The sequence below is a fragment of the Ambystoma mexicanum genome, chromosome 8, assembly GCF_040938575.1.
Source record: "Ambystoma mexicanum isolate Mex_15411 chromosome 8, UKY_AmexF1_1, whole genome shotgun sequence".
NCBI classification, from domain to species: domain Eukaryota; kingdom Metazoa; phylum Chordata; class Amphibia; order Caudata; family Ambystomatidae; genus Ambystoma; species Ambystoma mexicanum.
The window spans coordinates 137,923,608-137,948,065 of record NC_090929.1 but is presented as its reverse complement, the minus strand read 5'-3'; the positions used below and the strand labels follow the sequence as shown (position 1 = coordinate 137,948,065).

The following is a 24,458-nucleotide window of genomic DNA, read 5'->3' as shown; positions in this document are numbered from 1 at the left end:
AATGATAGAAATACTGACACTAAAATGACCATGCTAATAGAATGTCCTATGCTAATGGAATGTCCTATGCTAATAGAATGTCCTATGCTAATAGAATGTCCTATGCTAATGGAATGTACGCAGTCTGAACCTCCTTACACGTTTGGGACGTTGCACCTGCCAGGGATGTCATTTGGGGTCGCAGTTGCAACCCCTGAGGTCTCCCTTGCTACCCCTAGGAAAAAAAAAATAATCACTTTTTTTTAAAATATAAGCTCCTGGGCTGTGGCTATTTATTTCTGGAGTGTCTGACTTTCTTGTTCAGGCCTCATAAAAAAAACGGGATTCCACAAGTTTATCACTTTGAGCAGTGACGCTAAATAAGAAGGAATAGGAATAACACATCATTTGTCTTTCTGGAATTCTATCCAATAATTGCTAGACTCATAAAGGTTTATTTCCAGACACACTTCAGGGGGTGAGTCACTGATTTAGCCTGTTTTTAAACGCCTCAACTCAGCCTTTCACCATTCTGAGGTCGATAAATGAGTACCAACACAGGTTGGGTGATATTGTATGCATATTTGATCTATATAAAGCTCTTAAGCGTAAATGCTATATAATAACATATCCTTATCATTTGGCCTTGGGCGTCTGCTTGCATTCACAGTAATTTGGTAATATGGGCCTATACATACTGATATTAATGATACACATGGTGATCCATTCTTGTATGAAATGTATATAACATTATAGTGATAACGCAACCATATTTTTCGAAGTATACTTAGGAACTAGTGTGCTGTCCCTTCCTGTTTTGTCAAGGGGTGAAAGGTTGTGAAACATCGCTTCCTGTGATGTCACTTCGAGGTGAGGGTCAAATGACATCACATGCTGTGATGTCATCAGAGGTCAGAGGTCATGTGATGTCACTTCCGCTATCCATGGCATTTTGGTGAAATGACGTCCCTGGCACCTGCATAGTGACAAAAGCTTATTCATATATCAGTAAGAGTGGAGTATTACTTGTATTTAATTAGTCCATCTTTTGTAACATGCTAATTACTGGAGATCAGTCTCTAAGCGCGTTACATTCCTTTCCAGACAAACGTGTTGTCCCCAAGTTGTCCATTCACTCAATAACGGACATCTTAATTTCCACAGAGTATTTTTTGATCAGACGGATAAATAGTGGAAACACATTTTTGAAGACTTATATCACGTGTCTTGTCAATCTTGATGATTCAAGTCTATGATAAAAAGAAACAAATGTGATACGGTCTCCTCTAAAATGCCACTGCTTTCAAGGCAGGACTTTCGGCGCTTTATAGATAAACAAATAAATAAATAAATAAAGGTAGATTTCTACCCATCAGATATGAAAGGTCCCTCCTTAATACAACTTTCCTCCAGATGGCCAAACGCGTGATTGTAATATTTCAATAACAATGTTTGATCTTGTCTCAATTGTGTGTCTTCAGATCAATTCTTTACAACTTGCACTTGAAAACGTAAAACAAGTTTTGTAAAGTCAAACGTTTGGGATTTTGAATAGGCATGGGACAGGCATTTTCCAGACACCGCTAATAGTGCTGCCTAGCCATCACATGGCAACAGTTGGTAAATGAGGTTAGTGCCTGGGCATTTTACGGTAGAACCTTGTAAATACCTGTCTAAAGCCTATGCAAGAGGCAACACTGTTGGTTTTGCCAATGCCTGTTTTACCATCCAGAGAAGGAAACAGATGCAATGACAAAAATGCTGCTTATAAATCAAGCATATGAAGGCATACTTAGTTAAGACATTTGCATTCAGCAGCACCTAGTTGACAGCTACAGTTAATTATTACCCGGCACGTGCTGTCCACGGGAAATACTACATGTGGATTGGCTCTTTTCCGAGCCATACCACACGGTATTCCCGTGGACGTACGAGCATGCCAGCGTTTGTTCCCGGCGGGGGGTGTGGCAGCCCCTTAGCCAATGAGGAGGCTCGAAACGGGCCAATCCCCGCTCCGAGCCCTCCCCAAGGCTGCCTTCGTCCCCCGCTGGCGACTCAGATACGTTTTTTTTCCTCCACCCCCATCCCCTGCAAACTATCCCCTCCCCACCCTCACAACCCTACTTACCTTCTTTTTTCTTTTTCTCAGGAGCGAACGCGCTGGGAACACTTCTGTTCCCAGCGCGTACGCTCCCGATGGCTGCCATGGAAAGGGAAAACAGGCTACGTTTTCCCTTTCCCGGTGGCCATTTAAAAAAAAAAACATTTTTTCTGTTGCTAGGGGCACCGGGGGCATTACCTGGGGCGGTATTGGCCCGCCGCCCCGGGTCTTATTGCCACAATAATTACCCTTAAGAAAACTGCATGGAAATAACATTTAGCTAGACCTCTGGTTTTAAGGGGAGGCCAAAGAGATGCAAGTGGTCTGTGTTTTTTATTTGTGATGGAAATTTGGATAACAAAGCATAACCTATCACTGCCATGTTTAATTATGGAAGGATTTAGGTAAGTTGCTGCTCAATTACACTGCTCATATTTCAATTTGAATCAAACACATTGAACATTGATAATAAAACAAACATTATATAACATGACAGGCCTTTTTGTGACAGACTGGAAAGCACCAACCAGGGTAAACATATATTACCCAGGGTCTCTTAACCCTAGGCAAGGAGTTGCGGCAGCATTTTTTGGATGGTCGACGCTGGCTTTTGATTGGTGACCTTAGAACTGCAGAGTGCTTATTTCTTTCTTGATTTCTTCCGGAAATATGCAGCCATTTCTTCCAAAGTCTTCCCTTTTGTTTCCGGGAGAAGGGTGACGACGAAAATTATGTTCAGGACACAAAAGATTGAGAAAAACAAGAAAGCCCCAAAGGCACTAAGACCAGTCTACAAGAAAAAAACACAAAGGTCAAGGGTCAAAAACTCCAAAGCATATAAAGCATCTGAGATCCATATATCTACAACTCTGAACTTCTTCCCTTTAAGCCTGCAAGGCCAGAGCAAGGATGTATGCCGCCCCAATGCAAAGGGCTGTTTTGCCCCTCCCATCCGTCATAATGAGGCCAGTTTGATAATGTTGGGGCCAAAATGGGGAGCGCCAGCCCTACGTATCAGTCAGTTGTGGGAGTGTCTGTTGGGAAGATGCATACTCCCACAGATAGCTAAAATCCAGCATTCTGGCAGGAACAAGAAAGAGCAAAGAAGACATCCGGGGTTCAACATTTCTAAGAATAGAAATCATGATCAAATCCAACTTATTTCAGATAAAATCTATAGAACTGTTACTTGTTTGATACAATCAAACATCAACCTTCTCATCCTGAAAAAATGGATTTATACATATGTTATAGAACTAATATTATTGATTAAGAGCATTTTTGGTGTTGCGTTTTAGATGGAAACTCTACATTGGCTGTAGTTGCTGTTTTAGGTTTTTTGAACAGTTTAAATATGAATATAGGATGTTAACCTGTAACAAATTATTACATTTTAATTAATGTACTACTGATATCGACTGTGAAATACTAATTAATTGTATTATCTTCTTATTTTTATCTATGTGTTTATCCATATGTGTATTTGTATGTGTCTTTTTACTGAATTTATATTTCCTTTTTTTTATATGTGCTATTTCATGTGAAAAGTTAATTCATTGTGAAGGTTGTGTTTACAATCAATTTTTAAACAAACTGAAATTTAGTCTACAATAAAATACCGTAGCGCTGTGAGACTCTAGTTGTTGCCGATTGACCACAGATTACAGATCCATTAAGGGGCAAAGCGCAGATATCATATTGCAGCTCTTTGATCTCATGATCACTTATCCTCACCCTAAACTCCAAGGATAAGCTCTAAGGCAATCCTATTCTCCCTTGTTTTGAGGGCAGTTTGGTAAAAATTACTAATTTCGATAAGAGCGATTAAGAGAATAGAACTCTGCTTCAAGAATAACTTGCAGCATCTAAGGTAGGGGTGTTTTAGTGGGACCACCCTGAAAGGAGGGAGTTGTATCTCACTTTGTATTTTGTTTCTCTCTTCTCAATATCCAGGTTCTTCTGAGGCTAAGACTAGTTTTCAGAGTGTTACTACTGTCATTATGAAATCCTTATCTGACAGTGATGTAATATGCATATGTCTTTCTGAATACTGTATTAATACACATTTTCAATGAAAACATCCATGATGCCATACTTCTTCGTAAACCCCTCCAACGCGTGATGAGATTTGGAGGAGAGGATCTTGATGGGTTTGAATCCCTTTTAGGGAATACACCTGGCCTGGGACAAGTCCAATCCAATACATTTTCCTCACTCTGTTGCAGGCTTTATGGGTCATCTCCCCACAGCACCTCGATGTCTATATGAACCCATTGCCCCCCAGGATTGACTCTTTTGATGTGTTTCACCTACTCTATGCTCATGCCCAAATCAGACCTACCTGAGAGCAGAGAACAACCACCCAAGAAACATTGGCCACTGCACTGGTGAGTGGCAGGAATGGGTGGGGGCCAGCAACTTATATCTGCAATGGGATAACACTGAGATCATCTGTTTGGCACCCCTCCTTTCTCTTAGCTATCTTCTGTGGGCACCTCATATCTCCCAAAGACCATAGATCGAAACTTATGTGTCATCTTTACTATAAACTTGACCTTTGCACCACAGGTCAATATGTTCACAAACAACATGCATTTTTCAATTGTGTGCCTTACAGAAAATCTTACCTTGTTTTGTCTTCCAGTGTAGGTTGGGCCTAGTCCAGGCCCTGATTATACTTCACTTGAAGTATTACAAAAGTATATATAAAAGCACTCCTGAGAAACTAAATTGGCAGCTTAAATATATTCAAAATAGATCAGCCTGTTTGATATCAGGTTCTAAAAGGCAGAAACAACCCTCACCAGGGCGGGACACGTCAAGCCGGTCTGTGGCCTATTTAAGCCGGTGTTACTGTGCCGTGCGCGTACCATGATTTTGCATAGCACTGTATGCTGAAGAATCGAATTTGATGCAGCTAGGAATTTCATTTAGCATTTAACATCAGGAATTACTAATTTTAGTTTCACTGCGTCTCACAAACTATATAGTTCTATTGGGGGTTTGTTTTGGGTGCATTGTGGCCAAAACTGCTAGTTACAAATCCATACCTGATTTAACTTTGTGTCTTTTAAACTGTTCCGCGTATCTTCTAGACTGCTTAGATTTGAATTTGTATCGCACTCCATTTTCTTAAGAAACCAAAATGCGCAGCTCGAGCACTGCCCTTGCTTTACTAGTCTGAACTACAACTCCCTAGTGGAGTGGAGTTCTAGCCAATATATCTTTCCCACCAGTCGCAACAGGGCCGGCACAACACCCGTGGTGTACGGGTGTACGCCTTATCATTTAATACCTTGGATTCTGACTGGTGAGTTTTATTTGCTATTCCTCCTCTTCATTAGCTGCTCCTTCTGTCCTTTAGGAATTTGCAGCACGGTTTTCTTTCCCTTCGTGTCCTGAATAAGAACAGGTCTGAAAAAATTGAAATGTTCTCCCTACTGCACATTTTCAACACACCAGTTTTCATTCTTAAAATGGCATTGAGCAATGCCAGATCAGCTATCAAAAATGCAATGGCTATAAATGACTATATTGAAACCAACAAACTAGATATTCTCTGGATAAGAGAGTCTTGGTTTACAGCCACCTGTGTTTCATCTTTCATTACCTTGGTACCAGATAAATACCAGATAAAATGGATCAATAGGGAACAGCAAAAAGGGGGCAGGTTTGCCATTCTCCACAACAATATGATTGACTTTCAGAATTTTTGTACCTTGAACTGGGATGATATTTCACATATACTGGCTTGCACATATCAGATTACCCCCATTGATTTGTGTCAGGAGATCCTATGTTACAGGGCCCCAGGATCGGCCAGGCTTTTTCCTGACACCTTGGATGCCTATCTGGGGACAGAAGCGCTTTTTCACTCAAAGCTAACTATTTTGGGAGACCTCAATATCTGATGATACAGATGTATCTACAGATACAGATTTTAGACATCTACAAGACATCCTGGAATCTCACTTTCTTAACATTCTCTCAAAATGACTGACTCACATTAGTGGGCATTTTCTGGATACTATTCTGTAAAGACACCTTAATTTACGCCATCTTGATAATCAGCCAGGTAGCTGGACAGATCATCACATGGTAAACTTCACCATGGCCATTAACACTATTAAAGGTAAAACTATGACATCCGCAAACCTTGAACTTCAATGTCGAATAAAAGATCTTGGCCTTATTTCAGATATTAAGCTCCTGCATAACGTACCGTTAGTACCAAAGGAATCCTTATGTTCTGAATTTTAGTCAAATTGATGCAACAGATGCAAGCAAATTGCGACATTATAGCCCCTTTAAAAAAGGTGAAAACCACACAGAAAAGAAATAATCAATGATATAGTGGAAAACTAAGACTGCTTAAGGGTTATTATCACAAAATGGAGAAAAAAGGGCTCAGGATGAGGACTGAAGATGATCACGTTAAAGCTAAACTCGCTCTAAAGATCTACAAGGGTGAAATCTTACTGGCTAAGTCTCTGTGCCTCCAGAAACAGATAGCTCTTGCAGATAACCGATCAAAAGCTCTGTTTACGGCTATTCAAAATGTTTCTAATCCAATCTGTATAAATCCTAGCCTACCAATCTCTTTAATCCATGGCAAATGATTTTAATCATTTTTTCTCAGATAAAATTGACCAGATTAGATCAAATATTGAGTCTCACACTGTAACCTTTCAAACTGAGTTTCGCAGTGATTATATGGTCAGTTATGGAGCAAATTCACCTGAATTAATTTTTCGCTAGTAACTGAAGAAACTGTTGAGAAATTGATTTTCAATCTTATGCCAACAAACAATTGCTATGTTCCTATTCTGGCCTATTTGGCCAAACAACATACACAGGCCCTTAGTAAGCCCCTACAATTGATTGTGAACGATTTGCTAACTGAAGGCAGTATACTGTTGACTTCAAAGAAATCATATGTATTAGTCTTAGTTGCGTATTTATAGACACGCTTAATACCCAGAGGTTTCTAAGCGCGGACCCGGGGATCAAACCTGTGTTGCTTTGTGTCGTCTTATTTCCAAACGCGAGCACATTGCCGCTGAGCTATCCTCCCTGGGCATATCTTACCCTAATGCTAAAAATGCCCACCTTGTATCAAAAGATTCTTTCTTACTACTGCCCTATCGCTGGCCTTCTCTGGCCGGCTAAAATCCTGGAGAAGGTTTTGACCTCCCAATTGCAAGAATTTCTTGAAGTTAACAACATCCTGGCTGATTACCAATCGGGATTTAGGCCAGGTCATGTCACTGAGACAACCTTGGTGGCGGTCTGGGTTGATCTGCTTGAAGCTACCGACAGGGGCAATATTAGCATGCTTGTCATGCTCGACCTGCTGGCAAAATTCAACACATTAGATTTCAATATACTTAAAACCAGGCTGCTATCGCTGGCGCATATATCCAAAGAGGCCATTAAGGGGTTTGAGTCATTTCTAGCTGATTGCTTAAAACTGGTCAAGTTAGGCCCTTTTTTCTCTTTAGCACTACAAGTCACATATGGAGTACCTCAGGGTTCATCTTTGTCACCTCTGCTTTTCGATGTATACATACATCCATTGCTTAATATTTTCACTCAATTTAATTTACATTCCCACTCATATGCAGATGATACGCAGATATATGTTTGTTTAAAACAACCAGCAGAGACAGTAGAGCGACTGGTGAAATGAGCTGAAAAAATCCAATGTTGGATGCTAGAAAATAAACTTCAACTGAACCCTTTGAAAACTGAGATTATTATTTTTGGCCCGAAAAATAAACTGTCCAATGCTATATCTGCGATCTCAGTCTGTAAAAAATCTAGTTGCTTCTGGCAGTCTAGCTTAAGTTGCAATCTACATGTGAAACAAATCATAAAAACCTTATACTTTCAACTCAAATTTTTAAAACCCTTGTTGCCACTTATTTCTAAAAAAGATCGTCCTACTGGGGTAGGCACTCTCACAAACTCGAAGCTGGATTATTGCAATGCCCTTTTATTGGGCATACCAACATATCAACTCCAACATTTACAGGTAGCCCAGAACTCAGATATATGTATGATATATATGTATGATCGTCCCGGGAGGATAGCTCAGTGGCAACGTGCTCGCCTTGGAAGCAAGACTACACGAAACAACAAAGGTTCGATCCTTGAGGCCGAAACCTCTGGGTATTTAAGCGCGTTATAAATATGCAACTAAAACGACAACAAACAAAAAAAAATCTGTAACAGCGCCCTGATGCCCCCGGGCTGTGTGAGCGCTTTAAAAATGCAAATAAATAAATCATCTTTTTCCTGTCATCGAAAACACCTATCTCAGAGGTCTGGAGAAGCCTTCACTGGCTGCCTGTTCAGTGGCGGATAGAGTTTCAGATTCTATGCCTTGTTTCTAAATGCATCATGTGCTTGCCCCAACATACCTGACATCTAAGATCCTGCCTTGTTATTCGATTTGTGTCATACGATCGAACGGTCAAGGTATATTAACAACCCCCCCAGCCGCCCTCTCGAACATCTACCTGGGGAGATGACGACCCCGGTGCTAAACCATGGTGCTATTAGTACCATGGTCCATGCCGGAGTCCGCCATGGTGAATGGCGGAATTACAGCCCCATTCCAAGGATGGCGGGGCGGTAATTCCCCATTCACCATGGGCCCTTCCCCATTACCATTTTGCCCCATATGGCTCAATGTCAATGAGGAAGGCGCTAAGTACGGTGCCGCAAATTGCGGCATCGTACTTAGCACCAAGGTCCCTTTGCGGCACCCTACTTTAACGGCTGGTAAAACCAGCCGTTAAGGTTGGGTCCCGCAAAGGGACCTCGTAATTAGGCGCTAAGTGTTTAACGGCGCCGCAGCCTTTTACGGCGCCGTTAAACACTTAGCGCCTGGGTCGTAATGAGGCCCATGGTTCTCTGTTCACGGCCCTCGTATCTGGAACTCTCTTCTGCAATACTTGCGACAGACTCATTCTCTATCCAGTTTCCAGAAGCTACTAAAAACGTAGTTGTTTATTGAATTGGCTATATCCTAGAAAGCTATTTATGTTCCATATTTACATCTGCGCCCAGATGCAGTCCCCTGCTAGGTTCCTCCGGGATATGCGCATTATAAATACACACATCAAATTGGCTTCCAGGGGACCACTGTATCAGTTGGAAAGTGCTTTGCCTCACTCTTGAAATGGGCAAACAGGGGTTCAGGTACTCACTATACCAGAGCACATGCTTACTGTTGAGAAGTGCTGTTACTCTGCTATTAAAAGTATTGCATTCCTGTTGAGAAGTGCTGTTACTCTGCCATTAAAAGTATTGGATTCCTGTTGAGAAGTACTGATGTCTTTCAAATAAAAGAGGTGCAGGTACTCAGGGCGGGCAAGTACCTGCCCATTTAAAGCACTGCTCTCGGGGCTGTTTGGAGTGTTGCACTTGGCCACCATTGCCACACCTTACATGCCCCTGCAGGTATCTATGCCCTACAGCAAAGGGGCTGCTCAGTAAAGGCAAATTCCAACTATCAGCAATGGGCTCCCCGGAGATAGGAGACAACAGAAGAATGGGTTGACGTGCAAGAAGCGCTGAAAACCTCCAACCTCCCCGTTCATCCAGTGCTCCGCCCAATGGGAAGAGGGGTTACATATCTTAAGCTCTCCAGGAGACAAAGTTAAGCTGAAAGATGCTAACATGACGATGAATGGCTAGCCCCTCAACCAGGGAGCCAATCAGGTGCACAAGAGCGCAAGGCCCTGTTGTGCAAACTGTGTACCGTGCAGGCCGCACGTGTCTCCTATGCCGCCATTTCTTTTCTGTGCTCAGTCCACACACTTGCAAAAGGGTCTTTGCTCCACACAATCCCCACCACCTCTGCCTATCCCTACCCTGTGCCCCTCTCCCCCACACTGGCTCCTACTTACCTCATCTACTGGGACATCACCGTCCCACTGTCTCCCCCACCACTTTGGGCATAGAATAAAATGCCCCAAGCAGCCACCATCATTTGTAGGTTTTTTTAAGGGAAGTTGGTGCGCACGAGATATACAAAGTCGAATTCCCATTATTGATACCCTGGCTCGCATGCCATGGGGTGCTAATACCCCTATGTACCATGGTGATGGGCTCACTCCAAGCATGATGTTGGTATTGTATTGTACTGTATTGTAGTCGTCATTCATATAGCGTCTTTTACCATAACCATAGTTTCAACGCGCTTGTGGTCAGAAGACTCAGATTGAACAAGCTGTGTCCATTTACTGTGTATTATATATGTGTGCGCCTCACACTGCACAAGGCCTCTGCTGGACTGCACTTACCATGATATCAATAAATGACATGGTGACCAGGAAGGCAAATGCCCAGCAGATCAGAAGGCAGAATCCAGTGGCCCCAACTCTCACTCTCAGTGGGAACATCTCAGATATCACCAACACTGGCACGGGACCCCAGCCCAGGCCAAAACCTGTGAAGATAAATATAAAAATGGCCACTTAGCTAGAATCTATTTAAGTCCAAAATGTCAGATCAAACTGAAAAGAAGACAGCATTGTACAGTAGCATGAATGGCATCAATGTATGGGGTCAAGTACCTGGTGCCATGCACTATAGAGATATGGCAAGGGACTGAGTTTGTTGACCAAATAGATGAATGAGGCCGGAGGCAAAGTTCCTTCATAAGGTTGACAGTCAGGATACTTGCAATATCTTCACAACAGTGCTATGTGATCTGGAATTGTTTTTTTCTATTGGGGGAGTCCCCTCGTCCCCTCGAAAACCCCCATTTCCCCATGGTGTTTAAGCCCACCGCCAACCCCCTCTCCGGCCGTTTTATCTCCTTGCCCCAAACCACACACATATATATATTTTTTGTTATCTGTTTGTTTTTTGCTGTTTTGGGTCCGTTAAAAAAATCCCTCTGTTTTTTTCCTTATAATCACTGGATACACTATATAACATTTGTTGCAGGTATTTTATTCCTTATAATGCATGGCCACACCATGATTTCCTTAATACTTGGTCTCTTGCTGACTCTAATGCAAGAGATTTAACAGCTGTTGACACCATTAATCAATGGAGAATATGTTTAGATGAAACAAAAATTAAATATACAGTTTCTGATCAAATGGCAAATATATTTAGGGAGTATAATGCAATGCATTTAAAAGCTTGTATTGGGATTTAAATAAGCAATAAAATGCCGGATAGATCCGTACTCCCAGGGTTCATATTAAGCAATGCAAAAAAAGAAAATGGCTCCCATTAACAGTTCCTTAACGATTAATGACTGTAAATTCTCAAAGAATGCTATTCCCAAACAAAGGATTCTGAAAATCTCACACGCTTAATTTAGTGCTACAATGAAGTGTTAGTGCCTGCACCAGGGGGTTCTATTCTGTGGCAGGTGATGGCAGGACTAGTTAGTGGTCGCCAGCCAAAGGCAAGGGCCTCTAATGAGGGTGAAGGTCACCTAGCACACAACAGATCCCAAATGAAAGGGATCTAATCCTGTCAGAGCTTGTGCAGGGGCCGGGAGGGGGGGGGTGGACAGCCAGCGTTAGTCCCTGTTTCCTTACCCAGTGACTACTTCAATAAGGGAAGCTTGGAATGCAGCCTTTACATAATGTTAGAACCTCATTTACATGTTTACTGATTGGCTAGCGAGATGGAAACAATGAGCCTGGATACTACACTTAAGCAATAATGCTAAATTTTGAGGGCCTTAACAACCAGGTCTAATACCCCCCCCAACGCAACAATAAAACCACAAAACCTGGGATAGGCAACATGATATTTTTAATCTGAATATTCTGGCTTATTTAAAATAATAAATTAAGAAATTAAAGGCAGTCCCCTAACATTCAATGCTGGGGTAGTGACCCACAATATTCCACATAAAACAGGATGCATGTCTACAGAAAAGAAACACAAACTGCCTGCTGTTATCTTGCTAATGTTTACATTCACAAAACACGCAAACATCCATAAGTACAAAAGCAACACCGAACAACTATTCCAAAGAAAAAAATATATTCCTCTCCAATATGAGCATACCAATTGTCATCACTTGTCGGATTCAAAGAAATAAAACCATTCTCAGAATAAACTTGAAAGCAAAAGAAATTGCTTAGTTTTCTCTAAAACCATTGACAAGTGCTGGCGTCAGAGAAAAATAATGGGTTCAGATAGGACATATTCTACACGGAAATGTTGGACACTATTACTTTCGAGTATATATTGACAAAGATAGAAGAAGGCTTGGCAGGGTTGACTTGGTTACACCTTGATACAAGTTACACTTGGTTACACTTATTCTATGAGTTTTGATTCGGAGTAGAAGCATTTAATTTGAAGAGAAAAATATCTTGATATGTTAAAAGGTCACATAAGCATGAGATTCTGAAATTGAAATTGAAGTGGAATCAAGAGCTTCATTTTAATTGGTATTGGGCATCCTCTTAAAGCAGACTCATTCTATTTCTGTGCAATGTTATTTGGAAAAATGGCATTGGGTATTTAAATGTATATTATCTTCCTCGGAATGAAAGGGTGAAACAAATCTCTTTTCTATTCAACTTTGAGGAGTAGGTTATGAAGTTAATCAATCCCTGGAAATCTGTGAACCATGTTGTACACAGTGCTTGCAAACCTATATGTAATTTGTTCCTGTGAAACCCAGGGATTTAATTCATGATTTGTTACTGTCAGAGACGAATGTACCCTGTGCAATTTTGGTTTCTAGGACAATCTATTTGAAATACATTTTGACAAGGTTTCATTTACACACCCAGTCCCCCTTTAGTGAAATAGCATGCAAAGGGGACACTGTTAAAATACTTTTAATGACCCTCTGGGATATAACCAGTTCTTGGGGCATTCATCTAAACGCTCTGGAGGTATTGTGCACACTTCTGCTTTCTATTCCAAATGCCCAGGGCAGGTAGGAGCTTAGCTCAAGCCAACTCCATCAGGCAAGCTCTTGCTTTCACACTATACACTGGGTCTCACATCCCTCTCAGGGAATCTAGCTATGTCCTCAGAAAGGCTGCTGCATGCTGCGCCCTTTGGAAAAGGCCTTCGTAAGGAGAACTTCCATCAGCCCCTTCCAGTTGGAAACCCAATCTGCTTTTTTCAAATTTCCTGGAAAAAAACACCTTCTTCCTATGTGTTTGACTTAAATTGCCCATCCCACTCCATTCATAGAGCATCATTTGCAGTGGAAATTCTGGATTGGACAGGGCCCATGATAGGTTCCCTTCACTGAAACCCACCGGGATCCTCCTCTTTGGTTCGATTGGCCCAATGTATTTTAACATGTCATAAGGTGATGTATTTAGCTTTGAATTCACACTCCCCCTTGAATTATGATAACATTGGACTCAAATATGTATTTCACTTATGATTTCTTGTTTGGATCTGCGACCTCAATAAGAACTATGTATTCAGAATCTCAAGAAAATTCTGTACTCAGCGGCATCCTTCATGTTTGTGTAGCTGCACGTATAACATAGTTTGTAAAATATGCAAATGGATGAATAATTCCTATAAATTAATATATTCTTCTTATCTATATATATATATGTGACTGGGGCCAGTCCACAGAGTTTAAATCTAGTCTCAGTTTTTAAATCAAGCCCAGGGTAAAATAATGAGATCTGGCCCTTACATCTAGACTGCATTTCGAGGAGCGAAAGGCCCAGTAGCTTGAATAACCATATGCAGCTATTCATCAGGCAAACAGTGGCTGGAGTAACAATTTTGAAGTCCACTGGCCACTCTATGAGCCCCCTCATTCAGGAAGAGAAAGCGGCACAGCTGGTGGTGGTGATGACATCTGTGCCGCCACCCTCACTGGGCACCAAGTTATTGTTATTGTTAAATATGTTTTATAGGGCGCAGCCCGCCCATGGTCGTCAGTGCACAGCATTTAAGAGGAGAAACAAAGTCTAGAAAACTAAAAGGGGATGGGAGTCAAGTAAGTGACTTCATCACTGATGAATTGTCAGGTCCCAATGCTCTGATTCTGCAGGAGTTGCTGAACCCCACTCCTGTAGGTATTGATCTACGTACAATATCCTGTTGAATATTCTTTGGCCTTCGCAATACCCGTGGGGCAAACGACTGTTCATACCTCCTCCTCCCAGGGTGAAGGCTGTGAGATACTGTGATTCTGGGTCAAGGGGCACTGAGAAGAAGACATTCTTCAAATCCACTACAGTAAAATGGGTTACCTGTTTTGGGATGCTGCACAAAATGGAAGCAGGATTTGGGACAAGGGGGAACTCCTTTTGGACAATATCGTTAAGTGGGCGGAGGTCCTGGATCTTACCCCAGGACCCCCCCTGTCGCCTTCTTCACAGGGTACAAGGAGTATTGTATGAAGAGGTTGAGGGGACAAGTATTCCTTGCTTTAGGAACTCTTGCAGTGTCTCTTGGATCCCTTCCTCCACCTCTCTGGACGGGGGTATTGTATCACTTGGGGCAGTATTGCTCCGGGCTCGTGTTATTTTTACAGGGGTCACTTCTCTCAATAATCCCACATCATGGGGGTTGGTAGTCCACAGGTTGGACGGTACTTGTTACATGGCTGGGTCATAAAAGGAAGGTGGTCCGCTGGCAATGGCCATGAGGGGGCTCGGCACATTTCTTCTTTGGAAATGAAGCATGCTCAACAAATATAATCATGGAACACCCCATCACTATGCTTGCAGACTTCTCAATAGTGAATGCGGCTGCTGCCAATGATTGTTCCAAGGGAAATTACCCCTTCTAACTGGGTCTAAAATCCCATTATAATATGCTACGGTTTAGTGCCAAAATGTCATTCTCTGTGTGAGTACTGCTGTCATAACTGTTCCATGTGTGTGCAAAAACAAAAAGAACTCTAAATAATTGGGAATTCCTAAAACTGGAGAGGTGCAAATTGCTTTTTTCAATTCATCAACCCCTTTCTCCATCTCCTCAGTCCATTCGATTGTTTTCTTATTCACCTGTGCTTTCTTCAGAGCCTGCAAAAGGGGTCTCGTATATGAGCTATAATCAAATACCTATGCTCTGACATAATTACACAGTCGCAAAAACTGCTGCATTTGCTTTATCATGTGTGGTTTTGACGTTTTCATAATTGCCTCAGCTCTTTCAGATGTAACTTTCTTTCTTTCATGCGAAATTAACTGACCTATGTATAACACCTCTTCCTGACAATAATCATTAGCTGAATCAAGTCTCATCTGCACTCTTCCTCTGTTGTGCTAAAAACTAAAATATCATCTGTGTACTGCAGCACAATGCTTGGCAAATCAATACTGCTTAAGTCCATCTGCAGGACCCTATTAAAGATCGATGGAGACTCACAGTAACCCTGGGGCAAATGTGTACTTTCCAGCTTAGTCTGACGGAACGTAAATGACATAAAATCTTGGGATTTTTCAAGTCAATCAATGTAAAATATTGTGCTCCTGGGGGAATACTGCATAAAATCGTTGCAGGATTTGTACCTAAAGGAAACTCTGCCTCTACAATCTGGTTAATTCGCCTAACGTCCTGAATTAAATGCCATGACCCACCCTTCAATTTCTTAATCGGATACAATGCGGTTTTAAATGGTGACTCTGACGTCACCAAAATGCCTTGTTGCACATAGTCTTACAAATGCCTTCATCTGCCTCTCGAGACATAGGATACTGTCTTGCTCGAGGTAAATTTGCTCCTGGTTTCAACTTAATCTTGGCTTCTCCCACCCCCTTTAACAGCACTATGTCATAGGGGCCGGTAGTCCATAAAGAGGTTGGCACCTTTCCCAAGTCCTCATCCAAAAATGCTGCCTGCTGCCGCACTATCATCATTTGCTGTGGTGTGGGATCTCTCTTCTTTCTATCCTAATCCAATAAGTAATGCTCATTTCGAACACCACTTCATCGTCTGACAGATCGTCTTTAAACATATCCTCATCAGTGACATCAGTCAATCTGTACCCTTCCCCAATGGCAATCACTGTTCTCCATGGCCTGCCCTCATCATCAAATCCTTCGAGCATGGCCAATTCTCCTTGCACCATGACTACTTGTAATTCCAAGGGAAAAGCCTGTCCCCCCCCTCTTCGTCCATAGGTATATGTGCCCTGAACAAAAATTTGTCAGGTATTCTCATAATCTTGCCCACTAACCCTGGTAGCCATGCTAAGAAAATGCATACCCCATAGTGAAAAACGTCTGGTTCTAATGGTGTTCCTCACAGAGCTATTTGTCCTGTAAATGCCATGATAAATTCACCCACATTTAAATAATGTATTTCTGGCGTGGAGCACACTATGCCTTTGTCAGTAAAGGAAATCGTCATATTTAACTTCATCATTAAATCTCGGGCCAGCATATTAACTGGTGTCTGTCTTGAATACAACAATGGGACAGACACATCACATTCTCCTATAGAGACTGGTAATTTCTCAGTAAAAGGAACTCTACTTGTAGTGCCAGAGAACCCTTGAGCATTCATAGCATTTCCTGATAATTCCCTCTCGTATACATGACCAAGTTGCACCCGTGTCTACTAAAAAAGAAAAAGATTTGCATCCTATGGTAACATCAACCTTTGGTTCCTCTTGAGGATTTGGTGGCACTGATAGTACTGAACACATAAAGTCACCCTGTGAGCTGTCCTATTGTGGGTACATGCTTATTACCATGCCTGTAAAAGGGTTCCCTCCCATGATAGTGACACCCCCTACTCTAGGAGTCAACAACTGTCCTGTGTTTGCACTCTGCTGTATCTGCATAGGTGCCTGCTGTGACTGCCCTTGCAGCGGATTCAATGGTGCTTGCTGTGGTTGTAAAGCCTGTTGCATTTGCGACATTTGTGCTTAGTACACTGTCTGATCTTGGGCAAACCCATCCCTACTTTGTGGGCTATATGCTGGAGGATAAACTGCAGCCCCTCTTGAGAATTGCCCATTCTGTACATACCCCTGACTCCCACATGTTTGCGCAATGTGCCTTGTCATTCCACATGTCCAACCCACAGGAGGGAGTCTGCTAATCTGCCCTCCCTGCATGCCTTGATTATCATTCTGCACATTCTGAAAACTACCTTGGTTATTCTGGAAGCTTCCTATATTATTCTGAAATCCTCCCCTTCCTCAGAAACCTGTTCCCTTGTCTCTTGGCATGAATCCGTTCCCTCCTTTATCCAATAGCCACTGATCTTTCGCCGGCAGCACCCCCGCTACTTGCTGTGTCCCCAGCCCCTCTCCGCTTGTCAACATCGCCCCTTCTATAGCATTTTCTGAACTAGCTTAGCTTCCTCGAGCTTCCTAGCATCTTGCCTTTTCTAATTTTTCTCTTGCAACAATCGGCAATGGTGTGCAATGGTCAGCTGTATTTCTGGCCATAACTTTGCTTCCATACTATCAGCTTCTTGAGCTGTCTCTGTGCCTGTTCTGGCAGTCCCTGACATAAAATATGATAGAATACAAGTATTGATTTCCACCAAGGCTCTCGAGTTTCCAAAGACCACTGTTCCTGAAAATTCCGAATGTAAGCAAGTGAATCTTCGCCTTCCAGCATCTTGCGTGCCATAATTACCCCCATATCTGACGTATCAGGATATTGTACTCTAAGCACTTTCCAGATTGCCGCTTTACAATTATAAACAGTGCTCCATCATGCGTTGTGTTTTTTGCTGTGACACTTGAGTATCCTGCTCTTGTCCAAATGTCATCAGCCCTTTCCTCAACGATAGCTGCTAGAAGACCCTTAAGGGCCATTATAACTAAGGTATTTCCTCCTGTCAAATGTTTCCAATTCATAAATCCATTTCCCTGCCCCCACTGTTAAGCTGCGCAATTTTCATCTTAAATTGTTTTTATCCATCTGGGGCCATGGGATGTCCTGCGGTCTGGCCCGTCCTTTTTCTAACAAAGGGAATTGCAAAATCCCAAAATCGCAATCTGCTCCCATCGTCTGCCTATACATAGTAGGAACAATGGTTCCTGATCACCTTCTACCTGGTTATTACCTCAGTCTGCTCACATATGGTGGTGATTCCCCCCTCTCACTGTGAGAAAGCCTTTTAGGTCACTCAGGGTATGCCATGGGTTCTGGCATCCTTTAGGCTGGTTTAAAACTGACCACCTTACTTCCTTGTCTGTCTGAAAATATCCCTCAGGACCGCATGCACTAACACCCTCCTCCTCATGGAAGGTTTTCCTGTCGTTGTCTCACATATCTTGTCCCCAACTAGTATGGCTGTCATCATTCTCGTCTCTGTTTAGAGTCAGCCTGTCCAAAGACAAGGCTCTGTGCTTGGGAATAAACAAGCTTCCCTCCTTCCCTCATGACCCGGCAATTTCAGATCGATAGTCTTTCTGTTTATCGATTCATTTATTGTCCTCATCTCCTGTTAAGCCTTGTCGGTTCTGTCTCTCAAAATTCTCTTTCTAGGGTCCTGGCATCACTTCTTGCGACTGAAGAAATTCATCTATGTCTTCCCACAATACTACTGGACTTGGTTCTATTAGCTCTTTCTCAATGCGATCAATGTCGCGTGCCCTCTGTCTTCTCTTTTGATCCATTTCTTCATCAAGTTCCCTTTGTTTATTTGCTTCCTCTCTAACCCTGTCTTCTTCCTGTTTTTTCACTTTTCTCCTCTCATTTGCCCTACGCACCTCTTCCGCTTTCGTCTTTGCATTCTTTTATCCCTTCATTTCTATTCTTCATCTGCTTCTTTTCTAATCTTTCTATCTCATTCTTCGATTGCTCTTTGTTTATTGTCATTTCTTCTTTGATCTTCTGCTTTTCTTCCTTTCTTAACTGTTCTTCCTGATACATCTGTTCTCGTCTTTGTCTAATCTTTCTTTTATACTCGTCTTCTTTCAATCGCTTCTCTCGTTCCCTGTCTTTTTTATCCTGCCCATCTTGATTTTCCCCTTGCCTTACTTCCTCAATGCTCTTCCCATCAAGTTTGAGCAATAACTGACCACCCATCCATACATAATGTATGAGCGCTATCTCGTCAGCTTTGTCTTTTTCTCCTTTCCATCTCTTAATTTCCCGTTCTATGTCTAGGGTCAAACTCGGCCATTCACTTTTCTCTTTGTCCTGTAAGACTTTAGAGATCATGTCCTTTTCTGAAATTCTTTCTGGGCTCTCATCACTGCTATACACAGGTGGTCCATGTATCGGATTACTATATCCTGTCGCTGCTTTAAGCTCTCTTAATGTATACAATCCTTCATCTTTTGTACTATCGCCATTTGCTTCAGGCACGGTAGGTGGAGCAGAAAGCAACACCCCTCTCTTTACATTGATTAAGCATCCAGAATTCAGGAGGCGGGTCTTCCCGTTCCTCCTGATACATCTTCCAAAGCTCGAGGCTAGCTAACCTTTTCTCCAATTTCTTTCCCGTGTGCGCAGCGTGCAAGTATGTGGTCATGTGTTGCAAAACTGCATTTGACAGCGATCCTCCTTGTGGCCATGGCATGAACATTTTATAGGCCATGACTTTAACCAATTCTACACTATATTGCTTATGCCTGGGTGTGTGTTTAGGCCGTTGCTTACATAGGTGCATAAGTTGAGTAGCATCCTTCATTGTGTCAAGTCTCAATCGACTGTCGATACTTACTGTTATTTTACACAGAAATACTTTTCAGAAAAACGATAAATATGAGCGTGCACCAATCGTCGCCGCTCTAAATGTCTACGTCTCTCTTTACTTTAATCTACCTATTCAATCGATACCATCAAACACTAATTAAATAAATAATTTACTCGCAATCCTCTTAACACAATCTATCATTTGTCGCTCTTCAACATCTCATTGTTTCCTCTATACATAAAATACATACAATGCACACACGGACAAACTGGCCGAACCCAAAATATGTCTCTTTTCTGCGCTTCCCGCTGCTATTCTTGCCCCTAAATTTACTCTGATGGAAGTGTAAATTATCTCCTTTAGCAAACCTTGTTCGTTTGTCGCATATTCATCCACTTGGATTTTGAAATAATTTCTTCTAGACATTCCTTGAATGTAGGATTCTGGGCTTGTATGTGATGCTCCTCGTCATTAAATAAATACCTCTATGTGACGCTCTTCATCATTAACTAAATACCCCTATGTGGCTCTCTTCATCATTAACTAAATACCCCACCAACCTTTTGTTACTTTCGTCCCATTATCACTTTCCCCAATAATTTTTTGTCACCTTTCTCAACCTACTCACCATTTGCTTTTCAGCTCCTGACCCTCGGGATCGACTCCTCCTCAACCGGCCACCGTCGCCGTCATTCTGCTCAGCTCCTTGTGGAAAGTAGGAGGGGATTTCATGAAAGAGGGACCCATCCCACCTATCTCTTAATGTCTTGCAAGAACTTTTTCGGCTGCTATCCACAGGAAGCCTTGCGGTCCTCCAGCTAAATGGCAGAAGATATTCTGATATTCTGAGCCCCTTAAAAGCCTACTGCGTCGATGGGTCTTTAGCCATCCTACCTCTGCTACCACGTGAACCCCGGGACCTGGGGCCTCTTAAGACAAGGTAGCAATGCTTAGAGATGGATGGGGATGCAGAACTAACTCATACATCAATAATTAAAATGACTCAGGAAGTTGGCAAACTTAGTACTGTTTTATTAACAATTATCTAAAACAGGGAGTTACAACGGACATCAATGGACGCCGCACAGCATAATCTTGCATTCTCGAGAACTCAACTCGTTACATGAAAAAAAACACAGATTTATAGTAAAAACGTGTCATCATTGATGTCACACTAGATGGCAAACTAAGAAAACCTACTTGGGGATGCCATAAGCTTAACAGGAACATCTAGGTATAAGTTCCATACTGACGGGGGTTGTTATTGGGTCTCTAACATCAGGTGGACAACTAAGCCCATCCCAAATGCAAGTCATCTTCCGTGTCATACTAATACTCGACACTTTATTATTGGTTACACAAACTGCAGGGCTCTTTGATACGTGGCCCTCTATAATTGGTTGGCACTATTGTACCCTTCTGGAATATTCAGGGGCTAGGAGGGTTGGCCTGGTCATGCCTCCCCACCCAATTAGCCCAACATCCATCAGCAGTCCTGCAGTCTGTCATTCAATTAGGTTTTGAACTCGGCCTTGTAGAAGCGCACTGTGCCTGAGAATAAAAGGGGGTGTGGCATGGTCTTATCTTCTGGTTTTCTGGTGTAGCACGACCCAAAGTCTATTTTCATCTGATCATGTGACTGGAGACCACGTTTCTGAGATTTTTGTTGCATAAAACACTATTAAATTATGAACTCTTGACGCCTGCAGTGTTTTTTCATTCCACCTCAAACAGAAGTTTGTTACTTTCTCACGGCCATGTAGCTTCTTGACAGACAACCAGGCTCACTGTGGCCTTGACTCTTGGTGCTGGGGCAGTCAGCCTTTTTCGACTTCTCCTTCGCCATCAACTATTTTCCAACTGCACCACACTCCAAGCCCTTTCCATTCACAGGGTTCAAGTTTGCTAAAGTGTATTGTGGAACATCCAGATTCTATATATTCCTATTTATATACAATGGCACACCGCTACAATCTATTCACTATGTAGCCAGCCTCAGGATTGCTTTGTCTACTTGCGTTACAGCATCTGTACAAGTTTAAAATGACTTTGCATTTTCTTCAGTGTTTCTTCACATGAGCAATGTATGGGAGGCAAGGTCTTTTAGGCCCCCTCCCTTCCATTCTGACCCACTTGCACATTATGTTCGTCCAACATGCGCCTGTGGCCAGGGATGCTGGATGGCCGAGGGACGACCCATATGGATGCAAAGCTCAACCAGTAAGATGATTACTGACTCCATTTTGCACCAAACTCCAACTCCATTTTGTAAATGGCAAAACAGGCTTCATAAGCAAAAGCAGCCTGCAGGGCTGCAGCTCTCCCTTCGAGATTGCGCACAGTGGGACAGTTATTTCCATCACCCTCTTCCCCTCTGTGTCTCTGCAGCAGTCCTGTTCCATGGGAGACTAGGCACGGATAAGCTACAAGACAAACACTGTATCTTTCGCTTCCCTCCGTCCATCACTGACCTGTGAATGACCGGCCAAGAGCTTGGGTCTGAGAGAAACAATTAATCTCCACAAACATGTCCCGTCCCTTGCAGACCCTACATTTATGATAAATGCTGTGTATGACCCCCCCCAACTTTGCTCCTCTTTTGAAGTAACAGTTACATACCCCACGCTTGTGGGCCACCTGTTTCACCCACACTGCTAATCCCCCCTGTAAAGGCTGTAAATCCCTCTCTGTGGTTGTGTACTAAGGGGCAGACTCTATGAAACGCAACAAAACGATCTTTATCAAATTGCACAAAGCACAAAGCTATGATCTGTATGTTTGGAGCCTATATTGTTGGTTACATATCATTCCCTACCAAAGACAGACACTAATGTATGATATGCCAAGTAGCTCGCTTGATCTGATGCACAGCATATGATCAGTATGCTCAATGGTTTTTTCAATACTATGTCTATTCTTACAAGTGTTCAAATAGTATAGGTTTCTCATGTGTACATTATAAACAAGAAGGGCACTAGTCTAATGTGAATAGAGTCATTTTGCAGCATGATAACTACAAAGACATAACCTGTAATGTAACCAGAGCTTGCTGATTATTTGTTGTACATGCAATGACAATAGCCTGGTTTTACCTCATCATAATGATTCACACATAATCCTACAAATCGAACGGGACCAAATCTAACATGCCTCACTGCCTTCTCTCTCCCTTTCTTGCAGCGCCGCTACAAATGTAACCTCTCACCCTTCCGCCCTTCCGCTGAGCCTGTACCAAGTATTCACCCTCTTCTCAGCCCTTTGACACATGATGTCACCATGAACCTGCCTTGCACCCCCAGACTCTGGTTAAAGAAATATGGCCAATAATCCTCTTGCCCCAAAGCCTTTTGATGTAACGATTGCATGCCCCTCATCAATGTACCACCCCAGCTCACCCCAGACCCCTGATCCCATGTGTGGCAATATATTCTCCTCACAATAACAAACAATAAACAATTTTCTAATGAGATCTAAAGGAACGGTTGATGAATGTGACAACATAATCTCGTGAATAGGCTAGGCACCTGGACCCATGTATTCTCACTTTTATTGTCCAGGTCAGATGTTTAGTAATATAGCTCTCATATGTCAAAATGCATAAATAACATTCAAGGTATGTGTGGTCACAGGGGCAATTGTTAAGTAGCATAAATTGTAACAGCTTGGACATCATCTGACCCTGCGCTCCACCCAGAAGAGCCCAGCTGCCCCGTGCACCCCGCGCTGGCACCACATGGACCTCCGCCAATCCTGGAGCATCGTGCCTAAAGAATACATAATGCCCAGTCTGCAATGTCCAATCCCCACAACTTATGTGCCCCCTATAGTCTACATCATCTATGACGCAATTTTTTAATAAATATGAATGTTTTTCTATTGTCAGGCAGAGCGCTCTCAGAGTTTGCAGAGTTCTCTTTTTGCCCTATTTGGTTTTGGATAAACTTTACTTTTTATCTTCACCCGCACTTGGTCCTGGTCTCATTCCCTCCTGGGGTGTGTCCATTACTGACTCTCATTGGGGAGTTATCACTGTCTCTTTGGGGGACGCTCACTTTCAGCATCTTCATTTAAATTCTGAAATGTTGCTTAACTTTGACACCTCCTCTTCAGATCTTATAGATTTTTTATGTTCTTTTTTCATTGCTGTCTTTTCTAGGTGCATCAGTTCTGCTTCACGTGACATCACCAGCCCTTTTCCTCATTCATTTTCATACTTCTTATGGGATTCTCTCCAGAAGACAATTAATTCTTCTTGAATGCATATAAGGTTTTCTCAGTGGATAACTTGTCTCAAGAATTCTTTGCAGTATAGGCATCCTCACTGGTACTGCGCATGTCGCAATTTCCGGTTCCCAACATATAGGCACCATGGGGCAGAGCTTCTGGTAGGGGTATTTGGCTCCTCCTCTACAACCATATTGTAGAAGCATAGTATCCTTTAGCTGCAAATCCAACAACGATTTTGTGCAGCATTCCTGCGGAAGTTGCCTGTTTCACGGTCATTGACTTGAAGAATGCATTCTTCTCAGTACCACTTCAGCCAGACTCACAAGACTTGACCAGCTTTATGTATAGGAACCAGAAGTGGAAACAGACTCGGTTCCCACAGGTGTACTTTAAGTCACCATCTATCTTTAACCAAGCTATGCAGATGGACCTGAGCACCATGCAGACAGAAAGCACAGTTTTATGGTATGTAGAAGACATTTTGATTTGCAGTGAGACAGGAAACCAGTGTAGACAGGACTCAGTACACATGCTGATTGTGTCAGAAGACAAAGGATACAAGGTG

General features: G+C 42.4%; 1 protein-coding gene across 2 annotated transcripts in view; it reads right to left on the bottom strand.

The window, feature by feature from the left end:
* Positions 1 to 2,396: 2,396 nt before the first annotated feature.
* LOC138473546 (solute carrier family 2, facilitated glucose transporter member 8-like) overlaps positions 2,397 to 24,458 on the bottom strand; it is a 251,640-nt gene continuing 229,578 nt past the window's right edge. For both annotated transcript variants that reach the window (XM_069612146.1, XM_069612145.1), the window contains 2 exons: positions 10,393 to 10,538; positions 2,397 to 2,870 (listed from right to left, as the gene is read on the bottom strand). In XM_069612146.1, coding sequence (XP_069468247.1) covers positions 2,721 to 2,870; positions 10,393 to 10,538 — 296 coding nt within the window. In that variant the 3' untranslated portion in view covers positions 2,397 to 2,720. The remainder of the gene's footprint in view (positions 2,871 to 10,392; positions 10,539 to 24,458) is intronic.